The sequence below is a fragment of the Nannospalax galili genome, unplaced genomic scaffold, assembly GCF_000622305.1.
Source record: "Nannospalax galili isolate Female #2095 unplaced genomic scaffold, S.galili_v1.0 scaffold1282, whole genome shotgun sequence".
Lineage (NCBI taxonomy): Eukaryota > Metazoa > Chordata > Mammalia > Rodentia > Spalacidae > Nannospalax > Nannospalax galili.
This window is the reverse complement of record NW_008348795.1, coordinates 1,207,439-1,221,440: the sequence shown is the minus strand read 5'-3', so window position 1 is coordinate 1,221,440 and position 14,002 is coordinate 1,207,439. Positions and strand designations below refer to the sequence as shown.

The 14,002-nt window shown below is 42.5% G+C and overlaps 1 protein-coding gene across 4 annotated transcripts in view; it reads left to right on the top strand.

The window, feature by feature from the left end:
• Positions 1–13,637, top strand: part of Dlc1 (DLC1 Rho GTPase activating protein) — a 441,479-nt gene extending 427,842 nt beyond the window's left edge. For 2 of the 4 annotated variants that reach the window (XM_029569842.1, XM_029569841.1), the window contains exons 11-18: positions 2,762–2,921; positions 3,043–3,241; positions 5,371–5,590; positions 7,264–7,378; positions 8,120–8,338; positions 9,044–9,261; positions 9,934–10,107; positions 10,913–13,637. In XM_029569842.1, coding sequence (XP_029425702.1) covers positions 2,762–2,921; positions 3,043–3,241; positions 5,371–5,590; positions 7,264–7,378; positions 8,120–8,338; positions 9,044–9,261; positions 9,934–10,107; positions 10,913–11,033 — 1,426 coding nt within the window. In that variant the 3' untranslated portion in view covers positions 11,034–13,637. The remainder of the gene's footprint in view (positions 1–2,761; positions 2,922–3,042; positions 3,242–5,370; positions 5,591–7,263; positions 7,379–8,119; positions 8,339–9,043; positions 9,262–9,933; positions 10,108–10,912) is intronic. The other 2 variants (XM_008846071.3, XM_008846070.3) reach the window with 1 other exon arrangement.
• The last annotated feature ends 365 nt before the right edge of the window (positions 13,638–14,002 follow it).

Genomic DNA, 14,002 nt, shown 5'->3' with positions numbered 1-14,002 from the left:
GAACTGAGATTTATATCAACATACACAAACACATGCATATATATATATATATATATATGTATGTATATATATATATATATATATATAAAATCAGGTGAGTCCATTTAATGGTGTGTGTATGTTTATTTGTTTAGGGCTGACCACTTGGATTTATTGTCCCTGGAGAAAACGGGTTATCGTTCCCTCAGTAGCCATTACTTGCCTGTAAGAGGCTATGTTTTTAATACTGCTGAAACCTACGGAGTTTGGGGGAATTAGCAGTGGGGTTGGTTGGGTTCTCAGCTCTTTATATGATAAATTGCCGGTTGATGTGGGTGAGAATATACCCATCATCACATCACAGACCCAGGTATTTTCTTTCCAGACATAGGACTAACCCACACTAGGTAAATATAATACATCACCCATTCATATTTACGGGGGGAAAGATAGCAAAATAGTGAGATGGTATGAGATCATCATTGAACTGCTTGATATATGTCATCTGGTCATATTTGTGCATGTTTTTAAATTTTCTTTTAGTGGTTCTAGGAACTGAACTCAGGCCTTCCTTCACGCTCAGTGTCCACTTCCTTCACCCAGTCTGCTAGGCATTTTCAATATGGACATTTGGAGCACCACTCAAACTACCTCTGCTAAAGGGTTCAAGTTTTTGTTTTGGCAGGGTCGGGGGGGTCTGGCAAAAATGCTCAGGCAGTGGTAATTTTAAGGAATTCACTATAAAATATTATATATAAATGTATTGATAAAGTTAAAATTATTTAGATGAACGCTTCATAATTACTTTTGAAAATCCAGCCTGGAGTGCAGAGTGAGATGTGGACGGGCAGGCTGAAAGATCACAGACGTGTCCTAATCTGTGCATATATTCATTTCTGCACTCTTAAAACAAAGCCAAGAACTCCCTCCAGATCCACATCTCTGTATTGTGCAGTGTCACAGGCATCCCCAAAACTTTTCACTGGCCGGGGTGTTTATTGTCCAGTCGTTAGGAAAACGGAGATGCAGCCCATTTCTTTGGAGCACTTGGAGTCTGTAAGGCACTGCCCGCTGGTTCTGCTCTCTGTAGCTCCTCCCTCAAGACACACAGAGCATTAGCTCTGGCATCACAGCACCTCCCCAGCTCAGGCAGCTATTATGTGAGCCTCACTAAATACAGAAGTTGTTTGTTCTGAATGGCAGAAATAAGTATTGACCAGTTTATTTCCCAAATGCTTTGGATTCTCAGTGGGGATGTAATGTGTTCTCTCCGCATTCCACAGCCTGGCTCTTCTCCCCAACAAAGCAAGTATTATGCACACTTCTATCATAGTGCCATACGCTTAACTGCATGGAAATACAAATTTGGCTGTGCTCTCTGGTTTTTCCTTTCTTAGCGCTATCAGCAGTGATGTGTCCTGGCCATTGGTAAGCACCCAGAAGTCAAGGCAAATGGCTTTCTGTAGTGGCTCTCTGTGCTTAGAGTAATGTTTTCCTTGCTGGCTATTTAAAACTGCATATTTTAGATTCTCCTTTCTGAGTTACCCATCCCCTTTACCACCAAACCCTCAAGAATCTGAAAGTCCATACTGCCTTTTGAGTTCTGGTCAGTTTTTCCAGTGAGTCAAAACCAAACTAAAAGCCTCGCATTGTGGAATGTGGCAGTAGGGAGCAGTGCCCCACGTCCCTTTCCTGTTTGGCCTTGCCCTTTCTGGTCTCCTTTAGAGGAGTCTTTTGTAGAGCTCAGATGAGATGTCTGCTTGACAGCCTTAAATGCTGGACACGGGTTTCATGCTGGGGATGGGCCTGCCTTCAGGACTGCAGGAAACCTGGAGGAGGCCCACAAAACTCCTTTTGTCCCTTTTTCACTCTTCCCTTAGAAGCTCAAAGATGCGATACTCTCTAGGTCATCAGCAGGAGAATTTACTCTGACTTTGGTTCATGCCATTTGAGCTCTGCAGTTGATTCTCAGTATGGTAAAGCATTCAGGGTTGTATATTTGCTGTCGTGTATCTATGCAGTACACCCGATCTCTGTACCCTGATCATTTAGGCTCTCATCTAGAACTCAGAAGGGATTCTTATCCTTTTAGGTGGGGAAGAATGGAAACTTGTTTTTCAAACTTTTATCAGAAGTACCCAATTAGGGTATCATGTATTTTCTGCCTCTGTTCCTTCCTGTGCAGCCATCTTGTAAAGGAGTCCTTCATCTCCTCTGAGCACAGACCCCAGTTCTCAAGATTAACAGTAAAAGAGCAGTCCTTAGCTGAGGGCATAAAACCAGGACTCACAGCTCCAGCTCTCCAAGTATCTAGAATGTAACCTGGCATGCACAGACTATAACCCCAGCACTCAGGAGGCAGGCAGAGGAAGATCATAATTTCAAGGCCACCCTGGGCTACATAGTGAGATGCTGGCCCATAAAAACAAAGGAGTGGGAAAGGCATTGGGGTGTGGCTCAGTAGTAAAGCACTTGCCTAGCAGTCTTATAAAGGTTCCAAGCTCAGCACTGTGCCCCCACCAAAATAACAACAATCTAGGACATTTTCCAGTAGAATTATCAGTGGTGGTAGGCATGGTCTATATTCATGTAATTCATTGTAACAGCTACTGATGGCCAGTGAGGACTTTAAATGTGGCTAGTTCAGCTGAGAAACTGACCTGGTCACTTCATTTAAATTTAAATAGTGCCTGTATTAAACACAGATCAGACGCACAGCGCTTACCTGCCAAAGGAGGCCAGTGTAGGCAGACAAACATTGTCCTTGATGCTCTTTTAACAGGGCAGTGCCCAAGTTCATGAAAAGGATCAAGGTTCCAGACTACAAGGACCGGAGTGTGTTTGGGGTCCCGCTGACTGTCAACGTGCAGCGATCAGGACAGCCCTTGCCTCAGAGCATCCAGCAGGCCATGCGTTACCTTCGCAACCACTGTCTGGACCAGGTAGGCACCGCAGCCTGTGGGTCCCAGGGTGGGAGCTCAGTTTCACTCCGTGCTGCCTTTTCTAGTTTTATAGGGAAGATATTGCTACCATTCTGATACCTGGTTTTCCTTCTTCCAAAAGGTTGGGCTCTTCAGAAAATCTGGTGTCAAATCCCGGATTCAGGCTCTGCGCCAGATGAATGAAAGTGCCATGGACTGTGTCAACTATGAAGGACAGTCTGCTTATGATGTGGCAGACATGTTGAAGCAGTATTTTAGAGATCTTCCTGAGCCGCTCATGACAAACAAACTCTCGGAAACCTTTCTACAGATCTACCAATGTAAGCATTCACGAATCTTATTAAGACTGTTGACACTAGGGAAAGTGGGGCCAACTGAAGCATGTAGCTCCTTTTGATGTCAGTCCTTTGACAAGAGCACAGCGTGGTGACCTTCTGGAAACAGGTCATAGGTTTCTTTCTTGCCTTGAGTGGGGAACAGGTTTATGCATACTTACTGAATAATTTTTAAAAGACATTTCTTGGGCTGGCTCGATGGCTCAGTGCTTAAGAGCACTGGTTGCTCTTGTAGAGGACCCAGGTTAGAATCACAGCACCTACATTGCAGGTAACAACCATCCCTAACTCCATTTCCAGGGGATCCGACACCCTTTTCTGACCTCCGTGGGCATTGTATGACACAGGTGCACTTATGTATATACAGGCAATACACTAATACACATAAAATAAAAAATAATAAATAAATTTTTTTAATTTAAAAAAAATCTTGGGCTGGGGTTTCATAAAATGCTTCCTTAGCATGTGCAAAGTTCTGGGTTTGATTTCCAATACTGCATAAACCAGGACACAGTGGTTACATAAGACCCGTCTTAAAATGAAAGAAAGAAAAGAGGAAGGGAGGGAGGGAAGGAAGGAGGGAGGAATGGAGAAAAAAGAAAATACATTTCCTTATCAGTCAGTCTATAAGTGCTGAAGCAATTGGAATTTTTTGTTTTGTTTTGTTTTTGTTTGTTATTTGTTTCTTTGAGTCAGGGTCTCCCCGTAGCCCCAGCTGGCCTGGAACTCACTATGTAGACCAGGCTGGCCTCCAGTTCACAGATACCAGACTGCCTCTGCTTCCCAAGGATTAAAGGTATGCGCCACCACCCCTGGCTCAGTTGTATATTTTCACAGTTAGACCCAAGGCTTTCTTTGGTTTGTCCAGAGCACTGTAGTGCAGGATGCTGGAACTAAGGTGTCTCTCCCTCTGTGCCTGCCTCTTTCCCTCCACCACCTTTTCTGTAGACATATTATTTGCTTTGAATCCCTCTAGCAGAGCTGTTCTATCTAAAATTTTGCAGGTGTCTGTGTTTTAGCTCACTGAAAAGTGAATAAATAATCTTTTTTTCTGTTATTCATCACAGCCCCTGCAAGAAATATTTGAGAAAACAATACCCATGTCCTTCTCACTTTTAACCAGGGCTTAAAGAAAACAGTTGTTGAAATAAATGATCACGATCAGGATTATAGCTCTCACAGCCTTGTATTTTCCTTGGCTCAAGATGGAATTAGAGCAGTGTGCATTAAAAGCAGCTCCTCTTGGTGCTGAAATTGTCTTTAGGACTGACGTATTGAACTTCATTTTATGAGAAATGGAGCTGGTCTGGATTATTTCATTATTTGATTTATCCTTTCGTATTTTATGAAAACACAGGTCATATTTTCCTCCAGCAAGGTATTTGTTATGTATTGTAACCATGGAGCTGTTTAATCAGTTTGTCTTATGGCTCTGCATTTAAGTGACTTGATTTTTCCACCACATGCTTTTAAAAAAATTAACTTTGCTAGTGAAGGAGACCTGAAGGCTGGGTGCAGACTTTTCCTACAGAGCAGATTATTGTATGTGCACTTTTATACCTTTACCTCTTGCCATGCTTTCTAAAGCCTAAGAAATGATTGTTTATCTGTCATTTAACCTAATATTTTAACAACTTTTCTTATTTCAAGAATGAGCAAATTGGTCAAAACTGTGTGCCCAAAGATACTGGACCCTTTATAGTCAAAGCTAAGAGATCTCTGTTCTTATCTTCGTGCACGAGTCTCACATAAGACTTTTCATTGAAATTACATGGAATTTTACATGTAGAATGACTTTAGTAATTAAGATCGTAAATTAGAAGAAACGTGTTCTGTATGCTAAAAGAACACAGCACCTGGAGCCCAACTTTGAGGTTGATTTAGCGTGTGTTGATATTATGGGTGTTTTAACATTTTTTAACTCGTCCACCGAGTAGGAAATACTTGAGGGTAGTGACGCTGGTGGCAGCCCATAATTTCTTCCTTAGTAATCTCTAGTATGCTTTCTACAAGTGCTTGTTCAGTGTCTGATGCTGCTGTTTGCTTTGGGATGTGTGCTTGCCCTGGATGTGGAAAATTACTGAGCTGATGGGGGCAATGCTTATTCCCTGCAGATGTGCCCAAGGACCAGCGCCTTCAAGCTATCAAGGCAGCCATTATGCTTCTGCCTGACGAGAACCGGGAGGTTCTCCAGACGCTTCTCTACTTCTTGAGCGATGTCACAGCAGCTGTAAAAGAGAACCAGATGACACCCACCAACCTGGCTGTGTGCTTAGCTCCTTCTCTTTTCCATCTCAACACCCTGAAGAGAGAGAATTCGTCTCCCAGGTACAGGTCAGATGTGAGGTGCATGCACAGATCCTTTCTTCAGACTAGGGCAGCCCACCTTTCCTTCTAGGGCTGCAACCCTGTGTTCCTTTGGGATTCTTACCTGTCATCATGACAGAATATCAGGCCAAAACCAGTTAAGGGAATAAAGGTTTACTTGCTCATAGTTTTACAAGGCTCAGCCTTCTAAAGACACAGCTTGACCCTGTGTCTTAGGCAAGACATCTTAGCAGCAAGAGTGTGGTAGAGGACCTTATTCACTTCATAGTAGCCTGGTAACAGAGAGGGACAGAGACAAGCTACCCCAAGGACCTACCCCCAGAGACACACTTCTTCCCCAAGTTCCAACTCCTAATTTTTCTGAAACCTCCCACAGCAGGCCTCATCCAGGGACAGTTCACACGGTTGCCCTGTGCATCTGTCTCCTTTCCTCACAGTCCTTTCTAAAAGCAACCTTGTAACAAACAGGATCTGAATCTGAGAGAGTGCTTTTCTGGTCTGTGCCTTCATCTGGCCAGTGTTTAAGGCAATTCAAACAGTGTAGTTTCCATTCTCACAGCAAAGAGTCCTGCAGATCTACTGGCCAAAAAATTGATCCCCACTGCCTTTTTCTCCATGGGATCAGGAAAGCCAAATTGCTGACCTATGCCCAAAGCTAAAATAGCCGTGCTACAAAAAGCAAAGGTTATTTATTACTCAGCCTGAGACTTGCTCCTACTTAGGATGCAGCCTAAGCCAAACTTTCTGCCTAGAATATATGTGCAGACAGATGATAGGGGGCCGTGAGGAAAGTAGAGGAGTCTGATGCCCACCGAGGCTGATACTGCTGGGTACTCACTCTATGCTGGGCACAGGGCTCTTTGCTTCCCATTAATTCACCTCCTAACAGTCACCGGCAGTGAACATACTACCAGGTGTCTGTTTTTCACATGGGGAGAGTGAAGGTAGGATTAGGTTAATTCTGTAAGGAAGAAAGAGCAGAGCCAGTTTACATTTCTTATATGAGTATTTAAGACTGTTAGAGCACATGAAGAGGTGACTCACTGGACTCCACACCATCCTGTGTGTCCAGCTGATTCTTTTCCTTAGCTCTACAGGAACCTGAAAAGTATTTATCAGTTCCATTTCAGCACATTGAAGCCCGTTTTGCTCCTGGAAGTCATATAATACTTAAATAGCCTTTGAACTAGGATTGAAAGTTGTTGGAACATTCCAACTTTAATGGGATCGAGAACTACAGGAGATGAGCAGAGAGCAGATAAGATTAAGAACAAACCTGCAGGAAACAATAGGTCTATCCCTCACCTCTGTGAAGAATTTTGTTTATTTAACCAGTCAGGACAGTGATACCGTCTACCCCACACCAGGCAGTGCTCACCTCACTCCCTTTAGAAGCGGCTTCAGTCCCCAGCACAGGCACAGCCCTTATAAGATATTCTTGTAAGACATAACTGATAACTGCATTTTATGTAAAATAACCTGCATTTCACTAAAAACATGCCAATTTAATGTTTTATGTTGTAGCATTCATAAAACTGAGAAACCACTGTCCACAAAAGAAACTACTTAACAGGTTCTAGGGAAAATTGTTTTCTTCCCTTTGAATTTCCTTAACTAATATATTGGTTCAAGACATATAAATATTTTACTTATTCCCTGTCATTCTTTCTTCTTTTTAGAGTAATGCAAAGAAAACAGAGTTTGGGCAAACCAGATCAGAAAGATCTGAATGAAAACTTGGCGGCTACTCAAGGGCTGGCCCACATGATTGCTGAGTGCAAAAAGCTCTTCCAGGTACACCTCTAGGAGTCTTGGCCACAGGGGAGCTTGGCCGCTGGGGAGCTTAGCCCCTGGGAGGCTTGACTGCCTGTTGAGGATCATGTGGACTGGGACAAAAATCATGGGCTCAATACTGGTTCCCATCCAGGCAAAAGACCTTTCCCATGAGGGCTGGAGTGATAGCTCAGCAGTTAAGAGCACTGGCTGCTCTTGCCAAGGACCCAGGTTTGATTCCCAGCACCACATGGTGGCTAATAACCATCCAGTGCTGTCTTCTGTCCTCCATGGGCACTGCACATACCTACATGCAAACAACACACACATACACATAAAATAAAATTAAAATATTTTTATATACCTCGCCCAAGAATGCACACATATTTACATGTATTTATGTGTATATGTATATACTCATTAGTTAATAATATTTAATGAAATTGCCTACCTTTTACTAAAAAGCAAAAGCAGAAAAATTATCTGGAATTAAAATTCTGCCTGAGAAACCTGCTTTGATCAGCATCAGCCCCATTTTAGTTATTTTCCAACTTTGCAAAGAACACCTCACACAGAAATATGTTTTAGATGTTTGTGACTTAATCCTCCAATGTCCCAGTGATACCAAAATCTTCAGGGCCACCTCACCATCTGTTGGGAGCAGGATTGAACTTCCTGCACTGCACCAGGAGTCTGGGCCATCACCTCTGCCCTACCACTTCTACTGAGGCACACTGGTAGACATGTAACTTTCTGTTCCAGGTTCCTGAGGAAATGAGTCGGTGTCGCAATTCTTACACTGAACAAGAGCTGAAGCCCCTCACACTGGAGGCGTTAGGACACCTGAGTAACGATGAACCTGCCGACTACCGACACTTCCTCCAGCACTGTATAGATGGCCTTTATAAGGAGGTCAAAGAGAAGTTCAAAGGCTGGGTCAGCTACTCCAGTTCTGAACAGGCTGAGCTCTCTTATAAGAAGGTAAGTCTTCTCCCTGGTTGATTTCCCATGGTCGTGACTTTGAGTCATCAGAGATAAGATTCTTTTCCCAATCTTAATCTCTATAGGAATCTCTAGCCCAGACCTGTCCTTGAGACTGTCTACATTGTAGATTCCCCTGGTAAGAACTGAGATCAGTCACAGAAGGACTAACACCAACATGGGAGCTTTCAGACTGCTCCTGGTAGAATCCTTTGTTTCCACAGAATCATTCTAGACTTCCCTGGAATGCTTTACTAGTGTTACTGGGCTTTAAAGGAACATCTTAGATTTTTTTCCCATAATTTGAAGAGAATACATTTGCACTCCTATCTGTTCTGAGTTGCTCTACTTTGAGCCTCACATTTATCTCGGCATAGAAGGTCCATCAAGGGATTTCTTGGCTCTTGAAAATAAGCACAGTGGCTATATGACCATGAAGACTTCATGGTAAAAATATGAATGATCTTCCTTTATCATAGTTATCCTGATGCAGGCCCCAGAAAAACAAATGGCAGGATTTTGACCAGGGTTGATGCCAGCTGTTTTGTTTGCTATGTAACCTGCTCTTGAATATGTTCAGGGATAGTAGCCTATAGTTACCTTGAAAGATTTATTAGCCTGTGTATATAGGGGTCATGTCCTCAACTCAAAATTGAAGTATATATAGCTTAGCTTAGCACTGAAACAAAGGCATCTTCTTTTTAGGTGAGCGAAGGACCCCCTCTAAGGCTTTGGAGGTCCACCATTGAAGTCCCTGCTCCACCTGAGGACATCCTAAGGCGCCTCCTGAAGGAGCAGCACCTCTGGGATGTAGACCTGCTGGATTCAAAAGTGATCGAAATCCTGGACAGCCAGACTGAAATTTACCAGTATGTCCAAAACAGTATGGCGCCCCACCCTGCCCGGGACTATGTCGTGTTGAGGTGAGATCTTCCATAATGATAAGAGGCATGGACAACTAAATATTAGAACTGAGCCTGTATGTCACTCAAACTTGCAAGATGGTTGTTATTTGAAACCAAATAGGAAAAGTGCTGCATGATTTCAAGCATTTCAGAATAGATTTACCTTTAGACCAACAAGATGCTTCCCTGAGCCTAAGCAAAAAAAAGAAAAACGTATTAAACATATGCAAGTGAATATGCACCACAGTGTACATTTCTGTCCCCTTTCAGTGTAGAGATTCTGGTTAGAACAGCTAATTGAGTGAATAGGCCAGGAAACAGCATTTAGTCCCAAGTGAGATGGGATTAAGGCAGATTTCTTATAATTCCTAAATTCTCTGGTGATTGTGGAAGCAATAGTTCTAAAAGTCTTAAGGAGATGTCACATCATTCTTCTAGAACTTTTCACTACTTGTTTGGATGTCCGCATCCTTGAAAATTCATGAAATGTAAATGTTTTTGAGAGCACTTCCTGTGACTCTTTTCTAAGGAGGGTCTGGGGACTGAGCGTCTCCACCAGAAGATAGACAACTGTGCAGGTTGTCCATCCCAGAGTGCATGTGCAGCCCTGGAGAGGACCCTCTGAGTGAGGCACGGTTTTCAATCTGGCTTCTGGAAAATTCTATTTACCCTTTGCTTTTGTCTCCACAGGACCTGGAGGACTAATTTACCCAAGGGAGCCTGTGCCCTCTTACTCACTTCTGTGGATCATGACCGGGCACCTGTGGTGGGGGTGAGGGTTAATGTGCTCCTGTCTCGATATCTGATTGAACCCTGCGGGTCAGGAAAGTCTAAACTGACCTACATGTGCAGAGCTGATCTAAGGTACGTTCTGATCCTGACTTTTCGACATTGGGGGAAGGTCATGGAGAAGATTCGTATTTTCCATCTGATGCAAAGAATGGCCTAAATGAATCTATGGTTGTAGACTTTATGAAGAAAAGTGCTTATAAAGCAACGTCTTGATGATGCTGATCTCTTAGGTACCACTCCCAATCCAAGTCCCTTTGAAATGTACTACTGAAGCAGTGTGAACTTGTTAGTCATACCACAAATTTAAAGCCACAGGAAATGCTTTTTTATTGAGCCAGCAAGTAGACATTTCTCTTTTTATATATGATGGTATTTGAATGGCACAGGGTTTGTTTTATAATTCGTGTGTCTACACCTCTTGCCGTTGATGAGCATGTATTCATCAGAAAACGAATGGAATGCAGTGATAAGAACCCCAGAATGAGCTAGTGAATACTTTCTCTTGTTAAATAAATTCCCCTTTGGAAATTTTACATTTCCCTGGGTTTTCAGGTAGCCAAACGATGCATTCCTATATATCAAATCTCTGAGCAGGGCTTCTGAATATCCATATAAACATGTGTTCCAGGGGAATCTTTTGGTCCCAGATGTATAGACATGCCTCCGTTTACCTGAGAGCAAAAAAAGAAATCTTTACTCTTCACATGTTGTTCTCCAAGAAATGGAAGTGGGAACCTGGTCTTCAGCTCTGTAGTTAATCACTTTCCTGTATTCAGGAGGCTCTGAGCACAATCCTGAGTAGGATTCCAGACTGCCTTTGTCTTACCTCAGCGCTCTCTAACTTACATAATTCAGCAGCTTTCCCTTTCTGTGACAGGGGCCACATGCCAGAGTGGTACACAAAATCTTTTGGACATTTGTGTGCAGCTGAAGTGGTAAAGATCCGAGACTCCTTCTGTAACCAGAACACCGAAACCAAGGATACCAAATCTAGGTGATTCCTGAAGCGAAGCACCTGCATCCAGTGCCTTGGTGATTGCCTCCAGAGCCTTGCCAGTCCTCGAAAGAGTCCTCTTTGTCGGGGCCTGAAACAACAGTGGAAGTATTGACACTGACTAGAGCAATTTGAATCATTTTTAAAGCTGCTTCCCGTTTGTCTTGGGTCTGTGTTCTAGACCTTGACTGGAATATGAGACGTTGGAAAAAAAAAAAAAAAAAGAAGTACTTGTATTATTCGAATTGCTTCTGAGAAGCAAAACTCTTTAAATGCATTATGGGAGATAACGAAGAGACGTCATTCTCCTGTGATATCAGCATATATGTACCTGTGTCATTTATGTACAGTGCGTTGAGGGACTGATGTATCCACTGGAAGAGTTGGTACTTGTTGACAGGTTTTCTCACAGAGATGAACAAAGAATGGTTTGCACAGAGGAGTGTGAATGTGTGTTTGTTGCTGGCTGAATGGCACAGGTGTAGAGACGGGATGCAGTGTCTGGTACACTGAGATGTTCCAAGGATGCTGATGGACCAGGTCCAGTCTAACCTGGAATAGCTGACTACCCCAGGACCCACCCAGGAGGGGAACCCAGGTCCCTTCTCCATTTTCCCCCAGGTTATTCTAAGCATTTTTTTTCTTCTCAACAAACCTTTACTTTCTCTTAAAATTGTAGACTTACCCTGGCATTCATTTTAATGCAGTTTGTTTTAGACCTTATTGCAAACTGTGATGTAGTTTTAACCAGTAAGATTAGTTCAGGAATAAACATCTCCATCACTCCCCTTACTGGCTCCAAAGAAAGAAGATTTTTTTGGACTTTTTTCATTGTTGCTTGTTTAAGTGAGATGTAAAAACTGAATCCTAACACCCATAACCAGAGCATCAAAGCATTTTTTTCTCAGTACTGGGAATTGAACCCAGGGTCTTGCACGTACCAAGCAAGTACTCTACACTGAATTTAATCCCAGCTCTGTTTTTACTTTTCGTTTTGAGACAGTTTCACCAAGTTGCCCAGGCTGGCCTTGAGTTCATTGTGTAGCCCAGGCAGGCCTTGAACTTGGGATCCTTGTGCCTCAGTCTCACAAGTAGCTGGGAAAACAGGCTCAGCTCATCAAAACTGTTCACCTGTTATAATTCATAGCATCTTCATGTAGCATAAATTCTAAGATATACACGGGAACATGGTAAACTATGTCCCAAGGAGATTTAACCCAAACACGGAAGGCTCTTTGTTGGTGGTGATGGTGGTGGTGTTAACAGTATTCCTGGAAGCTATACGTGTTTATTTGAATTGGGTTTGTCTTCATGCACAAATAGGTTTTCTGGTTTTAGGACTTTTTATTGTTTTCCTTACATTTCTTTTTCTTTTCCCTTATAATGCCCTCGAACTGTATTTTAATACTAATGAAAAATGGTCATCGGAGTCAAAAACAAATGACGCAGGTTTTTGAACGGGTAGTCTTTATACAGGTTTTACTGTCGTGGTAAAGGCTGAGTCAAGAGACGGTATTAGTAAATTTATTTTATGTGGATCGAAGGGTGAATAATGTATGAATGCGAGCTGAGGAAGCATTTTTATTGTTATAACTTAGCTACCTTGTCAGTATTATTTCAAAGGTTCTTTGAAGAATTGGGGGGGGTTCAGAGTACAGTTTTAAATTTGAGTATTTTCAATATCAGTGTTGCTTGTGAAGATGTGTGTATTCAATCTTGATGGCCTCCAGATTTGTAAGATTGTATACTGTATATACCAGTCCATTGAGAAACATGTACACATGTCTGCCCACTGTGCTTTCAGACATAGATAAAGCATGATAAAGATTATTATTTAAAATATACTTGTATTTATACCTCAGATATTCTTTTGGGTTTTGTACCTCAAGTCTCCCCCTGCCCCCGCATTGTAAATACACTTCCCATGAATACAGTCTAAGTGAAAAAAATGAATAAATAAATGAAAAAGTTTGTAATTTGCCCTATATCTGTACAGAGTATATTCAGTTAAATGCACTATTAAATGTTTAAAGTAAGGGAAAAAGTCTGGCCTGCTTTCCTCTGCATTACATTCTCCTCCACTCTTAGAAACACAGAGTGCAAAACCAATGCCAACCAAAGCCCAAAGATATATATCATCCGAAACACCGGAGTGTGACTCATTCCGAGGCTGAGCTGCATCTGAGCCATTCACCCCAAACCAGGAAACCCTGGTGAAGGCTCAGGATGCCTGGAGGTTCTCTGCACACAAAGGTCCATTAGGAACGATGATGGAAACATCGGGAGAACAGGCAACAGCAACCGAAAGATGCTCAGAAGAGAGGTCAAGGTCACTGGCTAATTCCAAAAAGGGTCTCTTTTCCATGTTTAGTTTCTCCATTGAAAGGATTCCTTATGTCTGACGGGAGAAGAATTCAGAGGATGTGAACATTTCTGAGAACTCTGTTTATATCACGTACAGTGATGTTCCACAACTTATGTGTGACCGGTGGTCTAGACTGTAAACTCTGAGGGCAGGCGCATCTCCTGCACATCTTTGTAACCTCTACAGCAGCTTTCAGTGCTTTGTACTTGTACGCACCTAATAAATTTGTTATTTGCTAACGTATATTGATTGAATTTGCTGCTTCTTTTCCCAAGAGATTGTCTAGGTTAGCATCTGCCTTAAACCCCCACTGCACTTAGACACTACCCACTTTGATTTTGGTGAGGGTTTTATTTTCCTTTACAGCCTTTTGGTTTGTTGAGACAAGGCCTACCTAGATTGCCTAGGCTAGCTCCAAACTCTCTAGGTAGCCCAGGCAGGCATTGAACTCATGACCCTCCTGCCTCAGCCTCTTGACTGCTGAGATTACAGGCTTGTACAACTGTGCCCAGCTACTAGTAGCCCACTTTGAAACTGCAGAGATTGGAAATCATTAAACCTATGAGATCTTAAACTGAAAAACACACATTCTCCACATGCTAATTCTA